The sequence below is a fragment of the Calonectris borealis genome, chromosome 3, assembly GCF_964195595.1.
Source record: "Calonectris borealis chromosome 3, bCalBor7.hap1.2, whole genome shotgun sequence".
Lineage (NCBI taxonomy): Eukaryota > Metazoa > Chordata > Aves > Procellariiformes > Procellariidae > Calonectris > Calonectris borealis.
The window spans coordinates 94873507-94899768 of NC_134314.1; the positions used below are offsets into that span (position 1 = coordinate 94873507).

Here is a 26262-nt window from a genome sequence, read left to right on the forward strand (position 1 = left end):
TTCTTAGATATATAGCCTTCTAGACAGAAAGAACAATTTTAAGAAGTCTTGTATTATAAAAGCATTTGTTTTAAAATATTATTACATGTGGTATATAGCTAACTAGACATTCAATATTCCCAGTTTGATCTTAATTGTAAGCAACTTTTTGAATTATATGTTATATTACATGTGTAAGCTGAGTATTACACTAGCATACAATGTGAATTTAAAACAATTACATTATATTTGTAAAGGACCTTTATTGAATCTTCCTGAGAGTAGTCTTAAAATCCTTCTATATAGGTTTATGTGTGTGTCTTCATGTATATATAGATACATAAATGTGTGTGTGCATGTGTGTGTAGGTGCTTTATACCACCATTGAAAACACTGTGAAATACTGTGAAAATACTAAAGGCACAATCAATTCTACATTTGCTACACTTGTTACTTTATTACAAGACAACACCAGAGAAAAGAGTAAGGGAATCAACCGCTTATATAAGAAAATCAGTTTTATTGAACTCCTACTTTATTTTACATCAGTAAGAAGGCTTTAAATTAGAATTCACTACCCTATGTGAGTTTAAATACATAAGACACGGTTTTGTTTGCTAGTGAAAGTAAGATGTAACTGTATACATTTCATGTTAAACCTTAAAATTACTGTAAGGATGGAATAAATAATTTCTCACAGGCATACTGGCTTTTGTTATGAAAATACACTGTACATATATATAGTTCTTATATGCTTACTGCTCCAATATAGCGTCTTGAACTACTGTGCAGATTAAAAAGCCCAGTCTCTTGCTTCCAAGAACTGCTCTTACAGTATTTTGATAGCAATTTGAAGTGTTAGCATGGTGTCTCAGAACTGTGGCTAAATGTAGTATTTTGCTGGCATCTTTCCTTACCATCAAACAAATGGACATTCTGCATATAAACTGTCAGAACAAAAATGACTTGAGATATCCTGCTTGCACTCCCATCTCAGAGCTGATCTGCCTCTGCATTGCAAATTTTAGCATAACACTAGAGCCTAAAGAACAGCAGTTTTTTAATCTGGTATCATCATTTTTATCAACAGGCAAGCAATATAAACCTAACAGCCCTTGTACTCTTTTCCATGTGAGAACGGAAATGGCCCCAGTTCAGCAGAAAACAGAAAAGCATCCAACAGCGGAGACAGAAACCCCTTTTTGGGCCCTTAATGAGGCCTCCAGAGCCCAAGGCAAACCAATAACAAATTGTACTTTCCACACATTGGAAAGTGGGGGCTGTGAGGGAAGAGAGGAAGAAAACCCTGGAGCTTGTCATCTGAAATTAATTGAACTTAGCCATGCCAGTAAAACACTGGTAATAAACCCTCCCCATCTAAATTAAGGTTTTACACCACAGGAAAAAAAAAAAAAATTATGGCAGTAATTTCATCTTTGGTTTTTCAAGAAGTGCTTGCTGTTTTTCTTGCATTCAATAGAAAAATCCCAGAAGAGCAATGCAGGCAGCAATAAGGCAGACTTCTAAAAAGATACCACTTAATTTCTCACTCCTTCCCTTGCACTATTGTTCCTCTTCCACTTTTATTTAACTGAATATTAACTCTATCACTGCAATATGCTACCACAAGGTTTCTCATTCTGTAAAGGTAGTAACTCTCATGCTTCACCATCCCTGACAGGGTGTTAGATCTCTGCAGTTCATCACTCATTCCATCATCCTAAAAGCAGTGCAGAGATGCTAGACAACTTGGGATTAACAAAATGGCATCAAAGATCAAAACAGAAAAGATTTTAAAATACTAAATCTCGACTTGGGCCAGAGGATAAACTTTTTATATAAGAGTAACTGACACTGCACTTCTTATTCCCTACATGCCGCAGAAACAAAGTGATCTTGGATTTGGCAATTGCTGAATACATGTTTTGCTTCACTCACTTATGCATCTTACATCCTATTAAAAATACAGCAACTAATATTCATTGCATCTATTTAATATACAGCATCCAAACCCTTCATTCGAGCACTAAAAATAAAAGTTTGCAATTTTAGTTTGTCTGCAAACAAAAGCAGATCAGCCAACATATTTTAGCTTTATTTTTTTCATCTGCAAAAGGAGTTTTTAAGAAGACCTTTATTAAAAAAATATTATTCATGCACTCTACAAAACCTAAAGAAATTATCAGCGACATCCTTTATTGATTCACTCTGTATCATAATAGAAAACGAAAATATCTATACAGCTCACACATATATCTATTGTGTCATTGAACAGCTTACACTAAGATGCTTCTGGTGTGTCAGGAAAATGACTACCAAAGCTCTCCAAATCAATTATTTAATAAGTTGAACCTCAGGCAAAGAGCTTTCACACTCTCTAAAACACTCTGTTCAAACAAACTGAAGCCATGCCTTTAATGGACCTGATGGCCCCCATCTTAGGTCCACCACCTCCAAGCTGTTCCCCCGTTCTGCACAGCAGTGATTGTGCACTAAAGCACAGGAAAAACTCTTCCAAAATTCAGTCTTGAGATTATTCTGGCTACATTATTCATTTTTAAGGTCATCTGAAAATGGAAGCAGACATACTGTCTACACTGTTAAAGTGTTAGACCTGTCCCTGGCACAATTCCAGTCTAGCCCAACTGGCACTCCCTCCTCAAGCACTGCTTGAGAATTCTGTAAGTTTTTTCAGCATTCCTAAGCATTCTCTAGGCTTGTCTTGCACGGCCATATTTCTATGTTTTGTACATGACACTTGCTCCAAATCCTGTCTTCCGTATACAGCTTACTTTGCCCTTTGGCTAATGCCCTCAGTTTAAAAGACTTTCTTTACTTCAAAAGCTTATCCTCCTATTACCCTCTTCCGTCCAGGCTTTCTAAACCTCTCCAATCTCTTCTGAGACTCACAAGCTACACAATTCTTAAGATCTTATTTAATCCCCCTGATTAGGCCAATACTCTATTTTTGAAGGAAGTCTGGAGAAAGCCAGCTGCCTTTATCAAGGATGAAATAACTGTTATTTCAACTAAGAGCCATAAAATTAGATCAAGAAAGAAAATAGTGTAGCATTTGTTTCCCTTTAAATACAGTAATTATCAGGCTGATTTTCTGACAGTAACTATGAGAGTAAATCAGAGTGACATTGACAAGAACTATATTATCCTGCATTTATGTATTAATCAAATTATCTTATTCAGAGATGCACACAAATGCTTTACCAAATAATCTTCTCTACCTGCCATATATATCTGCCATTTCATTTGCTGAAACAATTCTAAATCCTACCTAGCACAAATATCACATCATTTTCGTGTCAACAAAACATCCTTCCTAATTCTGTTGACACCATTTAACCCATTTTACCTGAAGTCAACATAGTACCTACAAGCTGTTGTATCATGGTTAACCACAGAATTCACTTAGCTGTCCAAATTTTTCTAAGCATCTTCCAACTCAGGACAGCAATATGCTGCCAGAATAACAACAGCCAATTCCAGGGAGGGATTAAGGCCTGTCCTGGACAAGTATGAAACTTTTCCTCTTCATTTTTCCCTCCCTTTTCCCTGCATTATGATCCAGGTCTCAATTAACAATGAGCTCTGGTTGTCTTTACCACCTCTGTCTACATGTGAGAGCATGTTTAGGCTATTAAGCCATGCAGAGTAAACTAAAAACAAAGGAAAAGCACAAACATGAGATTGCTTTAAACTGTTACTATATGGCATTAGCTCAGTAGAGAATTAAGAACATCAAAAACACAGAAAAAAAAAAAGATTGATGTGACAAGATACAGAAACCCTACAAGAAGCAGCAGATAGAAGGAAGACAGCAGCTCAGCAAAATGAAGGCTCAGCCTGCTCCAAGAAATGACAAGACCAGCACTTTCCCACTTGACTGATGACTGACCTGCAGACAGTCACTAAGGGACCGCGCTGAAGGTGAGGAGCATATTCATGTTTAGTCTAGGAATGTGTTTTTCTCAGTTAATTACTGTGCATATGAACAAGAACTATTCTTCACTCACAAACTGGGTACGATCCTGCTGTCAAGCATCCACAGCCAGTGGAAGATACCTAACAGCAATCCAAAGATTTGATGACTGCGTCAAGTATCTCTACCACTGTGGAGAAAGTGGGGGGAAAGTGAAAAGGAAGTCTCAAGTTTGATGTAGGAGCTCCTGTCTACGTCTAACTCAGTGAATTGTACCAACTCCCAGTCCAAGCATAAGAGGTTAAGAGAGGAAGCTGAGAGTCTCAGCCTCAAAAATCCCCACCTCAGTACTAACCTTGAGCTCAGGGAAGAGGAGGACCAGCAGGAACCACCCATCAATGCCCAATAAGGCCTTCTGAAGGAAGATGAAGTAGTGACAGATAGCATGGCATACGGGAGTTGTGTGTTAGTCACTAGTCCAAGAAACCAGCTGTCTTAACACTTGGTTTTCTGAACCAGAATGAATCACCTACAATTCAGCCCTGGCCTGGAAAGGAATTTAAAGCATTAAATAAGGAATTAATAGTTTTTCTAACTATAAAGATCTCCAAAAAGATAGAGGAGGAATGTGAGCGTCAAGACATTGTTAACGTGCAAGTGAACCACTACATTTAACTTGCTCAACAGAAATTGCAAAGAGGAAAGCAGAGTCAAAAAGAAAAATGTCTTTTAGCTGCAGATGATCAAGCATGCCAGAGAGCAGGCACTTGTTCCATTTGTACTTCTGGAAGTTGTCAGAAACTGTATTCTAGAAAACAGGCCGCAAAAATTACTCCAGTGACCCTGGAGTAAATTATTATTTATTAAAGCTTTAATGTTACAGTAACTATAAATGACAATTCTTCTAACACTAAAGCATGGCCATAATTCCACAGAGAGTAAAATTTTCAACTTTATTTTTAAGACAACCCTCCCCCTGTGCATCCAAGTATGGCACAGCATATTCTAATTAGATGATGGCAATTAAGTTCACAGAATTTCTTGTATATTTCCCTCCTAGATCTTAAAGTAAAAAAAAAAATCTGCTACTCAAAGTGAAAAGCACAAGTGTATTTCAGAATATCTGGATAAGAATTCCCCATTTTTGTTCTTGATATTGGTGGTTATTGCTTTATTTTAGCTACCTACTGTAACTCCCATATCTATTGACTCTTACATAGAACTTTGAAAATATTTACCTATAATTATTATGGAAGAAGTCCATTCTAAAGCATCATGCATGAACACCTGAAACATCATGCACATGAAAATACAAACTACAAAAAAATTTCTTTCTTCCCCTAGAGTGATGCTAATTTGTACATATTCCTCTTTTACAACAAGTCTTGCATCATTGAGACACGTTAGTGTATTCCATCTTCATGGAACTTCTGCCAACTTCAATGAAACCACTGTATTAAATGGGCTGGAGCTTATTAATAACTGAAGAACTGACATGTTTGTACATAACCTTCTCGACCCATAAATGAAGGTAACTACAAAGTCAACATAAAAGTTCTCCTTAAAATACTAGGTGGGTAGGAAAGCTCCATAGTACTGCCAAGTCATTTCTTCTAGCCAATGTTTCAAGCAGCACCGACCAATTCTGAAAACCAGAAGTTGCAAGGAGAAGGAGCAAAGTGTGGGAGGAAGCAAAACAAGAGATGTTCAGAAGACCCCAGAAAAAACTCTTCTCTCCTTTAAAAAGGCCACTAGAAATAGGAAAAACTCTGCAGAGAGAATTAAAAAGCTCAGTCCCTTCCTATCAGCCTGATCCAATGCAACTTATAGAAAAGCACTCTCCATTGTTTGTGACTCCTGTAGTGACCTCTGTTTTCTCTTAAGTACTGCAATTACTTCAAGTAATTTCCATGGTAACCGCATACAGTTCCTAATTTTAATACCCAAAACAAATTCTTATCTGAACAATTGAAATAGAATACGTAATTTAGCTCCTTATGCAGTTATAATTCACTAGAAGCTAAAATGAACAAAGATATTCAAATCCAGCTATGCCTGAAAAAGAAAAGAACGTAATTTTCCAGTTTTACAGCTGCTTTCAGAATTCTGCCTGAAGGATTACACTCGGCAGTTACTCAGCTGCAAAATATTACTTCTATCCCACAGATTTTGAATACGAACTATTAAATCTATTAGATCAATAGTAATTCCTCCCACCTGCACTTAAGAAATTGATATAATGACCATAACATTTTCATACTGAAACATTTCCTTTTTAAGTAACAGAGAACAAATATATTCAACTTTTTCAACTGCATCACGGCAGTTGCATACAATGTAACCCATGAAGCTACATAATAAAGATTAGATTACAAATTTCACCAAAATGGCAATTTTAAATAATGTACCACTGAGCTTACTTTAAAATAAAATGGTATAACAGATGTTCTTCAGTGCCTAGATGCCTTCTTCCCCCCCTGCAATTTATTTTTTTTTTAAATGTAACCACTAAATAAATTTGGTGGTTTGTTTCTGAATAGCTCAAACACTGGTCATCCACAGTACAAAATGAGAAAAATTGTCAAGTAGGTTTAGAGTAAATATTCAGAGAAGATATATTTTAAAATCAGTTAATCTTTAAAGATTTCATAAATGATGCATTAGTGAAGGCTTCCAAATGCTCAAGAGGCTGGTCAAGAACAGGCCTTATTTGTTTCTGTCACTCTCCCCACCTCCCAGAAAAAAAAGTTTAATTGCCATCATCCCAAAACACACAGAACAATGCATCACTCTGGGCCATTTTTAACTGAGGTCCAACAGTTGCCAAAGCTAATAGAGGAAACAGGCCAACCTGGGCAGACACTCATTTTGCATTTCATGCATTGCTTTAAGCAATTTTCCTTAGCTGATGATTTGGATGATTCTTGAACAATAATTTTTGGAATAAATATGCACTAAACAAGCTTATAGTACAGAATAAAATGGTTCAATCACCTCCCCAGTTTCTAAATGCCTTTTTAGATTATTTTAGACACAAACTAATATTGTGTCGAAAATGCATCTTTTGAGAATTCCAACTTAGAAATTTTTATTTAATTCAACAAGCCCAAACATTAAAAGAAAGCGTGTGATAATTCAGCAGACTTCTCATAAAAAAAAACACAAAAAACAGATTCTCTCCAAAATTCAATTATCTCGTCTCAGTCACCTTACTTCTGATAATGACAAATACAAAACCACCACAACACAGAAACAGACGCCAGTGAAATGTCTGTCCATTGCCCCTTGAATAAGATGTCTAGCCTCATCAGCATTTAGAAGATGAATTTCAGAGTCCCATCTCCTCCCCAGGTTACCAAATACAAACCTAAGCACTCTTCTGGCAAAGTGCTCATATTTTCTCTTTCACACGTGCTTTATATAGTGTAGATGTTTGATGCAGAAGGCATTTAAAACATCACATTTAGGTTCATGCTCTGTATTAAAGGGAGTCCTGGAAGAGGTTCTTTGCTCTCTATTAAACATACATGCAATGCAGCATGATTAGCCTCCTCCGGCAATTTGTGTTACCTTGCATTGGCCTCTAGAATTATGTTGCTGTGAAGTCAGCCAACCTTTATCCTTGTCAGACTATTTCTGTGAAACGTTACATGGTTCCGTGCTGTAACAAATTTGACAGCAGTGGTCTCCAAACAATTCTTAAGTACTAGAAAAGTAAATACCTAGCAGCATATTTTTCTGCAGAGCATCTCACGTGTCATATGAAAACTAAAGTGAGTATCTGCACTTCTCCAGCACTCACACTGATGATAACAAACAAACAGGTACACAAGGAAAGTTGGCTTAAGAACAGTCTCCTAAATTTTTCACTGAAGTTTTAGTAACAGAAGAATTCTTAATAAGTAACCAGTTATGAAAAACATAAAGGAACCAATTTTTGTCAAAGAAGAATGAACTATTGGCATGTATTTTGCCATACTATTACTCTGTAAACCAAACCATGCAAGTTAGAACTGAGAAACACTTAAAACTAAAATTTCTAGAAGATAATAATTTTCTAGCTACTTTGCCATGCCCATCAGCAGGACAGAAAGATGAGTCTTTTGAATGATCAAGACAGTTTGGCTTCGATTTTCTTTGCATTCATATAGATGACAGGAAAAGAAGAGTTGTGGTGGCTGTGGATACTTCTCCTGCTAGCTTGTGTGTGTATCATTACTAAAAGCCCCACAAGCTCAACTTGCACATGGCACTGTAAAACTTTCAAGGATCTCTCATTCTCTACATAATAAGAATGTCAGTCGGTTGTGGAAACGAAGTATTCTAAATATGCTGCTGACCCTTCTTAGTATATTAATTTCCAGACACCTGTGGGAAAGACCAGTTAGGTGCTAGATGCGATGGTGTCAACACATGCCCACATGCCGGAGGATGGTAAAGAACCTTCAGTATCTTCCCAGAAATCAGGTAATGCATAGATGATGCAGATGAGGCACAGGTAACTACAAACTTTCCGTAATACAAAGGGTAAAACGGGTTTAAGAAGTCTAAAAAAAATAAATTTTCTAACAGTAAACAGCAGCTTCTGTTAAAATGATGAACTACATGCTGTTCTGTGTAAATTAACATGCAAGAACGGCGAACCCCTTTTTCTTGACTGTAATTCAGTATTCGTGAATGTGTCTGACTACTGTTGATGATACGAGGAACATTCTCTTATTATTAATCTGCAGTATGTCAATCCGCAGCAAGAGGATAAAATACATTTATAGTTTCTAGTTTTACCCAAGAGCGAATTATTTCAATTTCATTCATTTTCACTCCAAAGAAATAATATAGATTTGCCATATTGAAAGAATTTGTTTCCCTTTCATTTACACATTTATCTATGAAGGCAAGATGAAATATGACACAGGAAGTCATCTCTCTTTACAGCTGTTATATGTGCTTTATAATTTACTACAAACTGAAATCATCAGCAATAATGTCTTCCAGCCCTTCACCCTATTTTGATCTACTGAAGTTTTAAAATCAGTTTTCATTATATAATATAATATATATCATAAATATATATATCCCTTAAAAAAAGGGGATGAACTACAACCTGAATGGGAGGAGTGTCTAAGCATACACATATACATGGTGTTCCACCCATCCTTAGTTTTCCTACCTATTAAATCAGAATCAAGAATACTCTCATTTAAAAAAAAAAACAAACCAAAAATAACCCTCACCCTCCAAATAAAACATTAACATCACTAGTTAAACTGAAAAAAACATTAGATTTTCTTCCATCAATGAAAGTTTTCATAAATACTCCTTTTACACAAAAAATTGTCCTGCTACTGATACTGTAATAAAAAAAAAACAATAATTTTAAAAAGCCAATCTCAGTAGTTCTTAGAAGTGAATTTTATCAGATAACAAACTTATTAATATGCACTGAAGAACATAACTGCTGTATAGAAACACCCTAAGGCATAATTAAGATTGATTGTATGCCTTAATACTAAGTACTTATAATTTACTCCTAATTTTTTCAGATGTCCAAACATGTGACATGTAAACTCTTAATTTTTAGACTCTAAAAAGCTTGTTACAGAAACAGTAATGCTTTACTTCCTTTTAAAATAATTGCTCTTTTAAATAAAGTTATTTTTAAACCCCGTTATCCAAGTTTTGATGGCATAAAAAGAACAAGGGCATCTGATAAGTTAATGTGAAAATGAACATGTAACGTCAAATCATATGGAAAGTTAGTATAAATTCCCCCCACACAAATACAACATATTTGAAAAAGCAAGTGTCTCAGAAAAAACTCAAGTTCTTCAAATTCATAAGGGCTTTTCAGGATTTTTCCAATCCAGTTTAATTGTAATCACTTAAAAATAAATCTGCAAAACAACCAAATTTCACCCCTCAACTCTACATAGGAGGACTCGAAAGAAAATAATTACTTTAACTTCAGAATGTTTCACTTATTTTGAAAGACTATAATTCTAGTCATTAACTAAAACAAACAAACAAAAAAAATCCTGCATGTCCATCCTCACCCGAAAAATAGATACTGCGTAACTTGAGAAACTTCCTGGATAAGTTTAGAGAGAGATTTTTGGAAAAACAAAACAAAAAACCCAAAAAAAAACATTCAATTTTAGCTTCTAAAGTATATCAGAGACCTAATCTTTGTAAACAGTGCATCAACTTCAACCCAAAGAAATACTGCCAAATCCTACTTTTTCAAGCTTTAAAACACGAATTGAACAAAAATGCAAGTCTCATGTGAGTCACAAGGTCAGTCAAAGAATTGTGAAAGCCAAAGAAGTTTTTTTCATTTGCAAAATACCGTCAATATCAAGACAGGAAGAGCCATGAAAGCTATAATCTTGTTTCTAAGCAGCACAGGAAAGTTCTCATTAGTGCAGCCTCCTAGTCTGCAGATGAAAGTAAGCTTTTTTGGGTAATCAAATGCCAGGGGGTGGTGGGGAAATCACTGAAATATTACACATCATTGTGAGGGGTGCTGAGAACAAAAGAGCGCGTCATTCTGTCACTGTAATAGCTTGGTGTACCCATATCTCTAGTGCTTGTATGCAGTTCTGGGTTCCACACTTCAAGGAGAGTATAGTAGAGTCACAGAAGGCACAGAGAAGATCACCTAAAATCATAAAAGCAACAGAGCAGACTGCAACTAAAGAGGAGATGGTTGAGGGGGCTATGCTTGACATTCACAAAATCATAGTAAGAGTGGAAAAGGTGAATGCAGTGCTGTTATTCACCAAATCCCACAATACTGGAACCAGAAGACACCGAAACTAGTAGAATTGTCCAAACAGATAAAACTACTTTCTTCATGCAGTGGCTACTAAGCTTTTGGAATTTGCTGCCACTAGAAACTGTGAAAGCAGTTGGTAACAGCCCAATTGGAGAAGGACCTTAGATAAATGAATGGACAACAGATCTATGAACGTATAATAATGGGATTGGGAGAAGTATAAGGAGAACAGACACACAGGATGGCGGGGCTCACAGGCTCTCCCTAACCAGCACCTCCTGCTCTCAGGGTCAGAGACAGGACACAGGGCGAGGTGCCCGTTGGTCTGACTCAACAGGGCATTTATGTTGTTAATGAAAATGCAGCTTGATTAGCCCACTTTGCAATTTGCCATTAAAAGAGACAGGATAATTGAACTGAACAGAATACAGTTTTAGAAATCAATATTTAATACACCTTCCATCACTGCTGTTATTCCCCAATACAAACAAAAAAGAAAATGGTATGAAGAAAAGTAATGAAGCCACTACTTTACTGATCACTAATGATCTTACTTACAGTACCTAAAATTTCCAAGATCTTTATTACATCTCCTGTGAAGTATGGAAATATTTGTCCCAATCTTACAAATGAAAAACAAGCATGAAAGAATAAAGCTGTAAAGATTGCTTCACGGTAAAAATCAAAACTCAAATGCAGAATCTGGTGTTTTACAAAGATCATTCTCTCTCTCTTTTAGAAGACATGACAAATAATAAAATAACTGCTTCCAGTAGCAGCCTGAAAAAGATAAGTCACACGTGGTTTTCCTATAATTATCCCTACTGTAAAAAACTCTTTTAAAATATTTTTCACTTGCACTGATTTTTTTTCCAAACACGTTTTATTTTCTCTGTGTGATCTCTTCCATTGCTTTCTTTCCTTCACTCACTCATTTCTGTCAGTTGAAGATGCTTATGCACGCTTTCACATGTCTTATTTCCTATAAATTTGATTCTCTATGGCACCTAATTTTTTCATTTTTATTGGTCTTTTCAACTTGATTTTTCATTTTCAACTGTTTGTGTCCTATCTTCTTCCATATTAGGGGGTGAATATTCCTTTCGTGGAACAGAAAACTATTTAAAAGCTGCATCAAATGGAACCATCAGCCTAATCCTCCCAATTGAAACGGAGACGAGAAAGAGCAAGTACAGTCCAAGCTCAAAAAGCTTAAGTTCAACACCAGTTCTATAAGCTTCTTTTGAGGAGAAAAAGGACACTGAATAAAGCAGTTTACTTTATGGCTTTCCCATTCATACGCTGATTTATACCTTCAAAAAGTGCTACACAGAAGATAACGTGGGGTTCGTGAACAAAGGATCAAGATTAACCACGGACAAATTTGCTTTACTATAAAATTTTCAATGTCATCCAAATTATTCCACACATGAGATTGGCCTAGTGTGGGTTGACAGATGGCTTTATAAACTTAGAAACTGAAAAGTGAATCCACATAAGGGTATTATTTGGTTTTACGTATACAATTTGAATATTCATAATGTGTAAGTGTCATACAGTGTTTCAGATACACATCAACAAACCATGCCCATTATCTGCTGAGAAATGGGGAAAAAGAGAAATGCTTTATGCAATGGCATCAAACAACTTCAACAGATGGCCAACACTGATCAACAAACTAAAATAAAGCAGAATTCTTACAAATTTGGCAAACCAAGATTTCCTTTTGTAAAAGCCTGTCTTTGTAAACATGTATGACAAGTTTTCACAGTTAATTCTAGCTCTTGGAGTGTAACAGAAATCGCGGAAGAGGATTTAAAGAAAAAGTGTATTGAAGATGCCTTTTAAACACAGATTCATCTTATGCAACATTAACTTTAAAATACAACTTGCTTAGAATTATTGTGAACAATTTGATAATTTAGTGTTTAGGTGTATCTCTACATATCACTTTCAAGCTGAGTAGCTACTGATAATTTTCACCTATGTCAGATATCTTTTATGAGGTGAAACAGCTTGAAAACAGACCTAGAAACAATTTACAGTTTAAGAAACTCACAATGAATACATCAAAACTCATAATACATAGAAATTCTAATCATACTACAAAAAAAAAGATTATGTCAAACATGAGAAATATGTAATCTAGATCGCTTAAAGTTTCTTCTAAACTATAAACCAAAAAAAAAGAAAATAATATACTGTACTTTTTTATAATTCATATCCAACAAACTGGATTGGCAGGCTCTCTCTCACATTTCTCAAGTATTTCTATACGAGCCATACTGACCCCTTCTACACACACTTTTTCAGACCAATTCATTCAGAGGATGAGCTGTCTGGCAGGTTGTCATGGACAGCTTAAATGCACACTAGCGTTTTTGCTTTTCCTCAAAGCTGAGTTGGGCTCTTTAGGTTAGGATAACTGAAATTGCTATGGCAGAGACAGAGAAGGAATTTGAGAAGAAAAAAGCTGCGTTGATAAAGTTCTTGATGAAAAATGTTATTGATTATGCCTGTAGAGAAATGGGCTTCTACATCAGTAGAACCGCATTTGGAGCTGAAATTAGAAGCGCAAGCTTAAGATCAAAAGTATACATAACCTGAAATGAAGAAAGGGAACTTTTAAATCAATAAACACTCCATCCCAGACGAGGCAATAGCTTTCTTGATCCTGTGTAGATGACTTACGTTGTTTGAAAAATCTGAGACTATCACCTTATCTTAGGAAAAGAGAAAAATGCCAGATTGAACACATACTGGAAAAAAAGATGTTTAAACACTGAAAGATAGAATGATAATCGAGCAGCACCTAGCCACTAAAATGGAGACTTCAGGAAATCATTTCCTTGTATTTCACAAAGTTAAAAAGCAAGGTATTGGAAACATGCCAATAAAGACCCTTCAATATGATCACCTTCTACAAGAAAGAGCGATTAGCTCTTCTCCCCACCCCCCAAAAAAAAAAAAACCCAAAACAAAAAAAAACCCCTGCATGCCTGCAGTGAAAATTGATTTGTGAAAATAATGTCAGTGAAAACCCTCAAAGGTCTGGAGTGACATTTCAAAATTGCTTTCTTTTAATATGTTTTTGTAATAGAAACCAAGTTAATTTTTACTTATCTCTGGACATTACATTATCACTGTATGACATACAGTATTAGAATTAGGAAAAGATTTTAAGATTTCAGTTATCCAGCAATGAAGAAAAGCTAATTTGTATTGTGCAGCAGGAGCTTTTTTTTTTCCTGAACTTTGAAACATCAGCATATCTGCACATTTAGAAATAAAATATTTACACAACAGTCAATGCTTCCCAAAGCAAAATAAAAAAAAACACCAAACAAAAAAAACCAAAACAAAGCAGCAAATAACATAACTTATCAACATGTTGCCTATACAACCATTTGTATTTCTCAACTGTGGTAACTAAGGTAAAGACGGTTTCAGTTACCCCAGTTTAATCACTCCATTTGCAAGAAGTCCTTTTATAAAGATAATTAATGACTTCGTGATGAAAAACTTTTCAAATGCTTTTCAGACTGACAGAACGCCTTACCAGAGCTCCTGCTAGCAACTCTTAGTCTACATATTTCAGTTAGGTCAGTGATGTAGTAGAGTTGCATTTTAAGTTAAAACAATGTTGAAAAGCCTCTTTTGGATGAATATGTGCTTTTTCTAAACACCACTGTTTTCTACTGGGGGAGAAAGCAGAATTACTTGCTTAAAAAAACTAGTGCAGACACTGCTTTCTTCTCAGTTTATTTCAAGTACCTGGGGCAGTGCTTCAACTGCTTTTTCCTCAAGAGTTAATTCCTCATTTGTTTCAACATCTTCTTAAGTTGAACCATATTCGGAACACCTTTTGGCAAATTATTATCACCAAGTTTCCAGCAAGCATGGGAAAACTGCAAAATGGGTATCTACTACAGGTAAGGCTGTCAGAGACCTACTGCTAAGGCTGAAAGTGAGACATTGCTGCCTAAGCAGGAATTAATTTCAATGAGTGACTCTCCCAAGTGGAAAGAAAAATGAAATGACTGCAGCATCACTAGTATAAAGCACAGGTATCTGAGGCTGCCTGACCAAGAAGACAAAGAAAAAAACCTTGTGTAGCCCATACTTGAAAATTACATCTCTTCACATGTTACTACCCGCAAAATAACTGTGCACAACTACCAACATTTCTTAGTTTAGAACTGCGTTAGTACTGAAACACTCTTTTTAAGTTTTGCTTTTTCAGTGCTCAGGAGACAGGGTCTACAATTTAATTTGTCTTCACTCAGGCAGAAGATTACAAATAGTGTAGTCATTAGTAGCAAAAACGGTTGAAGCACTGAACAAAAAACCACCCAGTATCATGAATGCTTAATAAAAGGAAAGGCAAGAAATTCTCTCAGCACTGATAAATACATTTAATACACAAGTACACCTTCTAAAGTAAAAATAATTCTACAACATGCCTCTATAGTAGCCAAGTACTTTAAGGGAAACACGGAGCATTTAGACATATTATACTACTACTAATTCAACCTATTGAGAAACCCTCAATATTTTTCAATTTAAAACAAATTAAAAAACAGGAAAAAGAATATGCTTAAATAATTTACCACATTTACAGCATTATTCTACAGGCATCTATTAGTTCTTTTAATAGAAACATGCTTTAGGACCAAAAATTTATGCAATAATAATTAATTAATATTTCCCTTTGATTAGTCACATTATAGTATCTCAAGAAGAGGTAAGACAATAAAATAGTAGCAAATGCAGATAAAAATTTACCCCTTTCCCCTTTCATTATCTTTTTCAGATTCTGGTATTACTGACAAAATAGCATTACTTTTCAAACTACAAATTGGTCTGGTTAGGCAAATACTCCCCCAATTAAAACTCAGCATCATCCAATGTCAGATGAAACACGGAAAATGAATTAAGAGTTTCCTTCTGATTTAACGTACCATGTCTATACTTGCTCTGTCTATAGCAAAAATGGCAAACCAGAATGATTCCATAAATCTGGGAAGTTTAGTACACATACTTAGTACACATAAGCACAACATACACTGGGAATAACAGTTTCACTGAAGGAGTTTAAACAGAAAGAAATTAAGTCTTTTAAACTTTTATTATAGTGACACCTTGTGGCTACATTTGACTTATTTCGAGACCTCTCAAAATTTTTCATTTTCTTGTAATTGCTTTAATGTTAGGTATTAAAAATACTTGGAAATAGGAAAGAAAAATATTCACTTAAAAAATCAGTAACAAACCACAGAAGAATAGCAAACACACAAACATTCTCTTCTACATTGCCTAACTATTAAAAGAGAAATCTGGAATAACTATGAGCCTGACACTTGTTCCTAATTCCGACAGGAACCTGCTTACGTGACTATTTTCTGTCTCCCGTCTTCCCTCTAAAGGAAGTCTTCGGCTCTACGTGAAAATTGCTACATAAGTGCAAACAATAAAACTAGGACCAAAAGAAATTTTAAAAAAAAATACAGTACCACATTAAAAAAGAAAAAAGTACCCTGTAATCCTGCTGTCTTACTTGCTTTTTCTGCCTAGTATATGGCTGTTCATTTTTTAAAGGTGGTGGAATAACATCTTCTAAAAATATTTAAAGCAAAAATTAAAAGTCTTTCTAAAACACAATTATTTCAATAAAAAGCCCAGGTATTATACCTAGCATTTTCTCTTACTAAAAAAAAACTCAAAATACAGCAACCAACACCCTCTCACCTGTTATACTAAGCCTAAGAAATAATCTTCCTTGTACAAATTAGCTTGTATATCTAAATCAGGGATTACATCCTACTAATCACAAATAAATCATCTTCTGTGTGTAAGAAAGCATAAACAATATCCTCATCTCCTTTCATTATAGAATTTCAGAGTCTTTGGTCACAGCCCTTCCATTTTCCATCTACTAATCTAGACAAAGGTTATGGCTGGCAAAAATTATTCTGAACCTATTAAAACATAGACTGGAGCATACAAGAAAGTAACAGGAAGAAGAAATGAGTGTAACTAATCTTATCACGTTACTTACTTGATTCTGCCTAATCAGTTTGGATGGCTTGGTACATGGTTTGCCAAGTACAAATTATCTTTCATGCGAAGCACAATAATGCCCCTAACTCTAACACTATTGTGAATATTCCATAATGCTCCATATATCAAAAAAATCAAAGTCGTGACAGAGAGTATGACACACACAATACAATAAATTACTTGTTAAGGAGACTGAACTGGTCTTAATTCATTGTGGTATAAATTACTTATTTTATTGAACAACTAACTGCCAGAATGTTGCTTTTTTTTCATCCAGCTAGCGTGAAAGAAGCATTGATTGTAGATTTGAAAATGGATAGATTCACTTAAGAGAAAAGTGAAAGGTTTTCAAAAAACAAATAAAAAAACCAACCTGCACACATGCAAATAGAAGATACACTCCATCAATTTTTATGCCCATGGAAATGTCCGAATAGCTTCTTAAAACTCAGATGAACACATTAGTTCAGCCCTTGACAGCTCTCACCTTGCATAACTAGTATTTATGTGAAAGGTAACTCAAAAAGGCAACTAACCTTGCCTAATGTTACAGGGCTCATATTCTCTTTGTAATCTATGTTTGAACAATTGCTCTAGTGTATCAGACACAAACAGGCTGTCCTTCAACAACGTGTACAGAATCTGGCATGTTTTGAAAAAAGGTGTGTAAATAAAACCACAGCCAATAACCCTGGTCTCCAATTCTCCATTACTACTCAAGAAGTCATTCTATACAGTGATGCCATAAAGCACTTTAAGCTAAAATCAACTTTTTTTTTTTTAAATTACAAAAACAAAACAAAACAAAACACAACCTATCTCAAATCTATACCGGTAAGAAACTGCACTATGAAAAGTTCAGCACCTTCCACTGACAGTGCATACAAACCTTTAAAAAATTGCTGCATGGTTCCCTAAGCGGTTGCTTGCAAAGAGATTATTATCCGCATTACTAAGACAAAAGGTGAATAAATGTTAAAACTAATGACAGGAAGACAGAGCAAAGCGTGATACTTGCAATGCACTCCTCAGTACTTTTGTCCATGAACAGCAACATTTTGGCACTGGGACTTATCACACTGACTCAAGAGTACACATCAGAAGCAGCGTTGAGCAATATGAAAACACAACTGGTTTCGGATGTAAAGAATGTACTGATTAACCTAGTGCTAATAAATGTGAGTGATTTGCTGAGTTGCATTACAGTCTTCCTTTAAAAATGGGGCAGGCATTTACATCTTCAAATGAAATAAATGTTTTTTTTTTTCATTATCTATTGATAATCTGATAACAATTTCTTTCTAAGCAGAGCATATAAAACACATAAAACATATCTGCCCTTTGATAAGCATGCATAACTTGTCTGTAAAAACAGAGTATCAGGTATTAAAAGAATACATTCTGACATAATCTCATATTAGCTCATGTTTTAAATCTGTGCTCATAACACTGGAAATCATCTCTTTTTTAGATGACAAAAAACTGCTATGTATTTTAGGATTTCTGTTTTGTGTATGTTAGTGTCCTAGAGATAACTAGTTTAACTCATTTAAGTAAACAAAACTATTTTAAATACATAATCACAAAAAACGGAAATTAGAGACAGAAAAAAAAAATCTAGTCCTCCTTGCTTACTTCTTTCTATACAGAATATTAATTAAAAGCCAGATAAAGAAAAGTCTCAAATACTAATATGTATGTATATATAGCTCCCTCACTCAAAGCCTCTCTTCTGGAGGTCAACTGGTCCAAACCCCTGATTAAAGCAGAGCCATCCTTCAAGTCAGACCTATTTATATTAACACAAATAAATAAATACAAAGTTCTTAAAGTGGACCTCCTCAAAAATTGTCAGCAATTTTAAGTTTCTAATTACATTTAAAATAGCCTCTTTTTCTTAACAGGAAAAATACATAAAAAGAACAGTAAATTATAGTCACAGTACTTTTACTTTTGACTAGCAAATGCACTCTTAATAGGCTTCAATTCACTGATGTAAAGAGAGATTACAGAACAACCTTGTCTAAACTACCCTGAATTATCATGTTGACTCACAACTGAGAACTCATATTGCCTTAAGGTTACTGCTCCTTAATAGTAAGTACTCATAAACTTATGCTGCTGCATGACTTTCTCTTTAGCTCTTTCACTCGCTTTTCAAAGTAGCTGCACCTCCAGGGAATTCCCCCCACTTTGTGGATATGATAACGAGGAACAGAGACTTATAGAAAATAACAGGTTTACTGGGGATCATGGAGCTGAACAGGAAAAATGAGAGGCATGAGGACTATGTGATAAGGAAATCTGTGCTGTAGTTACCTGGACAACTGTATACTTAAAATACCTGCTAAAATAAAACTGCAAGGGAGAGGCTTCCAGATGTGCTTGTGCATGCATTTATGTAGATAATATATAGCTATGCATACAAAAACACCACATGAAATGAACTCTCTACTGATAATCTGCTCCTTCAATAGAGGGCAAGTCACTTGCAGAGGATTAAGAGATCATTGAATATACAAGAGGTTCTTTTGTGCCAAAAAATGAGTAAGGCACCACCTAAAACTTTGGAATAACATTCTCCCCTCCACTCTTCCCTCTCTGCACTTTCAGGCAAGGCTACAAAGAGCCTTCACCAAAACAGAACAATGATGCTCTCAAAACATAGAACACACGCACAGAGAGATGAAGACAGCTGGGGTAGGGGTGGAGAATGACAAAGAGATAAACTGATGTTGAAATAGAAAAATCACTTTTGGACAAGTCTTTGGATGAGGCCAAAGAATGGCTGCCCTTTTGAAAGAAGATAAAGGAAAGTCCTACCGCAACACCCTAGATCTCTTAAAATCTTCTTGCTAACATGATGGAAGCAAAAAAGCTGTGCTTACTAACAATCTGTCCACTTTGCACCAAGTTAAGGTCACACACACAAAAAAATATCCCCACGAAATGTAAAACACCTATAAACTCCATGGGGCATTTCACCATTGCTAGATAATTTATCATACCTTTAAGCAAAAATTTATCAGATACACACACAAACTTGGGAACAGCGCCAACAATTTCAGAAAGAGAAAACAGTAAAATCAGAATCATAAAACTTACAGGGAAAAGGTGCGAATGCATTTGTTTGTATCAGGAAAAATAAATTTCAAGTCAGTTACATTCAGTATGAACTTATTAAAAGGACAGGGAGGCTGAGAAAGAGGAGAGACACACAAGTGACCCACCAGACTCTTTCCCCAGAGACTACAACTGTTTGCCAGCAATCCCATGTTGCAGAGCAGTAAAGATCACAGAAAGAGGTCATTCTTTGGGGAAAAGAAAGCACTTCTTGAGGATTCCAAGAGCTGCTGTGCCGATTAACAAGTTTGTGTCTACAGAATAATTATTACAACACAGGGCATTTCCTCTTTGGGTCTATGACCTAATGATGACAATATCTTTGGAATCTACAGACTGTGGCCTCTCTATCAATAAGCTCTATTCAGTTTTTGGGTAAGACTGCTTCAATGTGACCATAAGCTTTTTCCAGAATTCCCAGCACCTTTAATAAAAAGACATCATCACCTTAATAATGATTAAACCCAACTATCTGCTTTGCTTTACACAAAGCATTGCTCAAACCTCATTAGTCCTAACTCTCCCCTTTCTCTCTTTCACAACTGTTTAAAACACTCCTTCAATGCAACAGCAGGAAATATATAAAATATATAAAAATACATTTCTAAGTTTTATAGCAAGTATGTAAACACAGTTTAAACATTTTGGCACTCAAGGAATGATGTTTACTACTGAGTGAAAAAAACACATCAGCTGCAAGAGGAAAAGTGAGCATGACTCAAAAAAGAAAAAAGAAAAAAAAAAGAAAAAAGGAGAAAGAGAGACATAGTTAGAGATGGAAGCACCAGAGTTTTCAAAACAGGATGCCTGCAATTTATCACCTATATTTATATTAAAAAAACCATCCACCAAGAGAGACAATTTTTTTTTTTAAGGTAGATGATGAAAGTTGTATATATCATACATTATCAGAAATACATAATGCAGGAGTAAAATCCAGCAACTTATTCTGGTGTCTACATTATTTAATGATAGCCATGCAACATTACATTGATGAACTAACCTGCAGACACGGGCTGGAAAATAAAGGTTCTGCCAGGACCGACAGAGGTATTTAGAGTGATCGATAACCCGAATCCAGTCTAACTCATCCATGGACACCTCAATGTAGTAGGAATAAGACCTATGGATTGTCAAAAAACGCTGGTTAGAATACAAGCAACCACACCTTAGGTATTGAATTTTACGCTTTCTTCGGGATTTTCAGTTGTGCTGAAAAGAAGGCTGTTTGTTCCTACCCACAGATTTGTATCTAAGATATCTAAAAGAGATCCCTATTTTCAAACTAGCTTTGAAAATAAATTCATATGCAGTTATGTTAAGACATGTTTTCAGAATGACTTAAAACATCCTAACACTCACAATCTGCAGGAATTAGATGAGACCGTTGTCCCTCAAAAAATGCAATAGAGACTTTCAACTCAGTCATAAAAATAACCATTTGGATTTCTTCTGCATGGAATAAAGCTAAAACACCAGTGATACAGCTATTATTTCTATTGCCATATCAATAAAGAAAAATAAAAAAACATTTAGCAGATCAAAAATGCAAATTCAAACCCTTCACTTGAAGAAAGCAAATTTACTTTATGGTCATTTCCTCACTGATGATGTTCTTCACTTCTGACCCCTACAGTTGTTTATGATACATTGTTAAGCCTGTCACTACTTACTTACACACCCCAAAATTACCTCATCAAAAATAAAGAAAGTCACCAACACAATCTCTGTCTTCCTCTTGCTTATCAATTATATTTAGCTTATAGTTTGCTGTTAGGAGAAAGCAAATCCAAACTAAAACTTAAAAGCCACAGCTATTTCCATATTATACCTACAACTAAGTGATACTTAGAATGAAGTAGAAACTCCACTTGTGGATCAGCAAATCATGAAATACATGTTTCAGAATGTTTTCTTTCTCTTAGTGTACTAGTCTGCAACATTCACAGGCATTTCAACAGCACCATGTTAGCACTTATCCTCCTCCTTTCACACTGATTTCTAAAAGAAGAGTTGCTCTTCCTGAGTTCTGCACAGACATTTTTGTTAAACAGTAATGCTTTTGTTAATATTTCCAATTTTTTGCCGAGGTCTTAGAGGGGTAGATGTCTAAAGTGGTATTGTTTAAACATTCTTAAAATGTTAGATAACATTGTTAATACCAATTTATGCACTTAGAAAGGTAATGCAGAGTCTTTAAGATGTCAATTGCATAATCAGCTTTCACATTCACACCAACCAGATGTATAAATACACTGTATTTTAGCAACACTATTATTACTAGCCCATGCATATTTGACTGAACTAAGCTCCAGCATTTTAGAGTTTGAGCAGTTTGGATCCAAAAGTTACTGGCTGTCTGTCCTCTGTGTGGTGAGAATTTAGGGATTCTCACATCACCATCGCTAGACTCCTGTAAATGTGTAACCAGTAACATGCTATTTTTTTGGTTTCTGAAGGTACCAAGCAAAGAAAAATTATCTCAAAAATACAGTTCCATTATCATACACAACACTATGCCTTTTATTTTTCTTAAGTATAGCATCTTTTTTGCAGAGGTAATTCAGACAGCTAGTTTCCTTAGCACTTGTATATCTAAGATTCATCTGTTAATAACACCTCTTAGTAGAGGTGCAAAACACACCTGTTAGTTTGCATTTGGTTCTGTTAAGAATGTACATTATCTATATAAAGATATCCAATAGACCAGAGCTTCACAGAGACAGTTAAAATGAATGAGTAGTTTAAAAAGATGTTCAACAAGAAGACACCATGCACTTGTACAGTTGCTAAACATCTCTTTTGGAGACATTATTCATGTATCCCATGAGAAAGATACAGATGAGCGGCTGGCAATTCTTAGACTAAATAGGTTGGAAAGGATCTCTAGAAAAAGCAAGGACAATCTTAGAGCAAGTTCCTTAAGATCTTGGCTGGTAAAGTTCTGCATACCTCTAAGGACTGATATCCATAACTTTTCTGGGCAAACTCTTCCCAAGTTCAACTACCCCACTATGAATTCTTTTCCCAATATTTAATAGGAATTTACCTTGTTGCTTGTGTCCACTGCTCTTTGCCCTCTCAGCACACAGCTGTAAGAGGAGTCTGGCCCTGTATTCTCTATATTCTTCCATTAAATAGGCGAAGACAGCAGTAAGTTCCGCCTTCTAAGCCTTCTCCTCTTAAAACAGAAAGTTCTCTCAGCATTTCCTTGCACATTGTGTGCTCAGTCCTCATCATCTTGGTGTCCTGCTGAACTCACTCCAATATGTCAGCATCTTATACTAAGGAGCCCACAACCGGACAAAGTACTCCAAATGCTTCCTTTTCCATTTATCTTAGACAGTTGAGCTACTGCGGGGGGAAACCTGACAATTCAGGTACTATACCTGATTAGAAGCAAAAGAAAGTCCAATAGCAAACTTTCCACAGAAAAACAAAAAAGTCAGGATGACACAGAAACTAGACCCTAAACCACTGTACCCTCAGTATTTTATGAAGACAAAAAAACTCTAGAGTAGAGGTCCATCCTGTCTGATACTCTGCCACCAACAATGGTTTGGTCTACAAATTTCAGAGGAAAGGCATAGGACACCAAGCAACAGTTAATTTTTAATAAGTTGTCCCAAGGAGAAGGGTTTTTCCCTGAGTTTCAGCAGCTGCCAATTTACGCTTTGCAGATTTACGCTTTGGCATTTTACCAGTTATAAGCTCTCTAAAAATTGCTAGAAAACTCCTCATTATTAATATGTCTCTAATACTTTTTCAAATTTTATAAAATTGGTTGATAATTGGTTTCTAAATGTGGTTGATCTTCTGGGATAAGTAGTATAATACTGTATGAAGTAGTTCCTTGTACCTTCAAAGTTTTACTTTTCAATCTTTCCAAAAGGAATACAGGAGAAGCATAAATTTCAGCTGAATTGAATCAGGAGAACTTACCTGAAACAATTAAATAGCTAAAAATTCATGCAGTTTTGAATGATTAATAACTGTAATTCATATTTTTAAAATAATTTATTTTATAAAAAATAAAAATAAAACTCAATAAAACATTAGTACACCCTGTTCTAGAATAAAACAGTTAAGAAAACAAAATGCAACTGCTCTGCAATTCTAAACTTTTAGTCTGGAAGTAATATAAAATTAATCTTTTATCAGAAAGATAATAATGTGTTAAAAGTATAAGTAGCTTGTTTTATTGTTTTTAATAGAAAATTGCTTATGAATACCTGCATGAGCTGTCTACTAAATCATAGCAAGTTATAAAATTAATACATTCAATTTGTCAGATAAAAAGAACCTTGCAATTTTCCTACTTAAGCAGTCATTCAATTGTTCAAGTATGTATAATTTGATCTTTCATGTGTTCCATAACAATCTAAAGTAGCTGAGCATAAATTGGCTAAGGCATCCATGATAGTTCACACTTCACCAGTCTCACCATGAAGTGGCTTCTAACAACTACCGTAGTTATTTGGTAATTCACATTCTAAATAAATTTTACTATCTCTGAATTATTGTCAAAGAGTGTTAATTCTTAACAATTTTGATATATTGAAAAAATATGAACAAACATTCCTTCAATGTTTGGGATGTAAATATGTAAAAAACATGGTTTCTGCAAAAGAACTAGAATATTGTTTTTCAAACTGAAATAAAAGCCGTTGAAAACTAAGTGGCAAATAGAAAACAAAACAATTTAAATTACATAAACTTTCATTAGTAATATAAACTATTTAATGAAGACACAAAAATCCACTGAAATATTATGAGGTAGTTTAGTATCACAAAATATGGTCTGGTGTGTAAGCTATCAAACCTGCATTTAAAAAACAGGGTTTTTTTCAAATAAAACTTGTCATTGGCATCTCCACACTGTATCATGCTCTTTTTATAAAATATTTAATGAATATTTCGCATTGATATATTACCACCAGTACAAAAAGCGTTACTTTCCCTTTTTATGTAAACTTGGCACCTACCGACTATCTCTGTCCCACAGGAGTATTCGTATGTGGTTGATTATTGATGGCTGGCCTAGTTTAATTTCAATTCCAGAACGGCAGTCATCATCGATCGGGTGTCGAGAGAAGCCATGATCCAAGTCATAGTTCTGAGTATCCCCATCTAATAAAGCAGACTTCAGCTCCCCTTTTACAACCTGTGCTCCATACTTCATTGTTGCAATATTTTCCCCTGGTACTAACAAGAAAAAGAAATAATTGCTTAATGTTTACACTCTCATACTGCAAATTAGATGTTCTGAACATCAACTGTATTAGGTCAGAACAGAGATTTATTGCCAGTATCCTTTGTTGGCCACAAACACATGCTCAAGGAAGAACAAAAGTACAAAAAGAGAGGCATTTTAGAAATGTGGCTTCTTCCATTTCATTTGATGCCCCCTAGGACTTTTATGGTAATAATAAGTAGTGATAATTTACTAGTATGTAGTATCTATATTCTCAGTCCCCTTCATGATTTTACAGAATTCTATTGCATCTTTCTCATTCAATCATCACTTTCCCCCAGGTTTTAAAGTTTTGGTCTATTTAGTCTCTCCTTGTGATCAACCTCTCACCATACCTCTAATAATTTTTTTGCCCTTTCTTTCCCATTTTTTTGTTCTAATTTCAACTGGGTTTTTGGTTTGTTTGAAGTGGAAGAAAACTAAAAATCACATAAAATGTTCAAGGTGTGGATGCATCATGCATTTGCAGAGTGGTATATACAGCAGTATAGCTATACAAGCTATTTTGATAGCTATACAAGCTTCCAGTACTCTGCAAAGCTAAACGAACCTGAGTGAAATGGGAAACTTTTGGCTACATGGGCTTTGAACCAACATGGTAAAGCAAGTTTTTTATGCCACCATTTCACAGTAATAAACATGTTACGTCCTAGGAACAGATCTTCCACCATGATAACTGGGGATAATGATCCCTAACTCCAACTACAAAACAATACATTGATGAACCACCCTGTTAAAAAGACATTTTTAACAGTCTTGTTTGAGGACAGACCCTACAAAACATGATCTGAAAGCTAAATGATGAAAATCTGCCCCTGAACTCTTCAGGCAGGTTGGCAAGAGAAGTATAAATTTTAACAGTATGTTAAATTTAACATTTATAGAACAGAATTTGAAGTGGTAAAATTTTAACTGTATTGTAGTACTACTACATAAAAACATCAAATGTACAACTATGAAATTGCAAGTGGTCGTCAATGTTTCCAAACAGGAAAAAGTCCCAAGAGGCTGAACTAGTACTAAAACAACACAGAATTTAATTCTCTAAAAAGCTGTGATTTTTACAAAGCTAGAAATTTTGAGATTAGAAGCATATTATTATTGAGACATAAATATGCAGAAAAAGAAGTCAGAAAA

At 35.1% G+C, this 26262-nt stretch overlaps 1 protein-coding gene across 3 annotated transcripts in view; it reads right to left on the reverse strand.

Moving 5' to 3' along the window:
• The window catches only part of BTBD9 (BTB domain containing 9), a 130292-nt gene that overhangs the window by 91149 nt on the left and 12881 nt on the right, over positions 1-26262 (reverse strand). For all 3 annotated transcript variants that reach the window (XM_075146799.1, XM_075146798.1, XM_075146800.1), the window contains exons 6-7: positions 24857-25076; positions 20875-20994 (exon numbers count right to left, since the gene is read on the reverse strand). In XM_075146799.1, coding sequence (XP_075002900.1) covers positions 20875-20994; positions 24857-25076 — 340 coding nt within the window. The remainder of the gene's footprint in view (positions 1-20874; positions 20995-24856; positions 25077-26262) is intronic.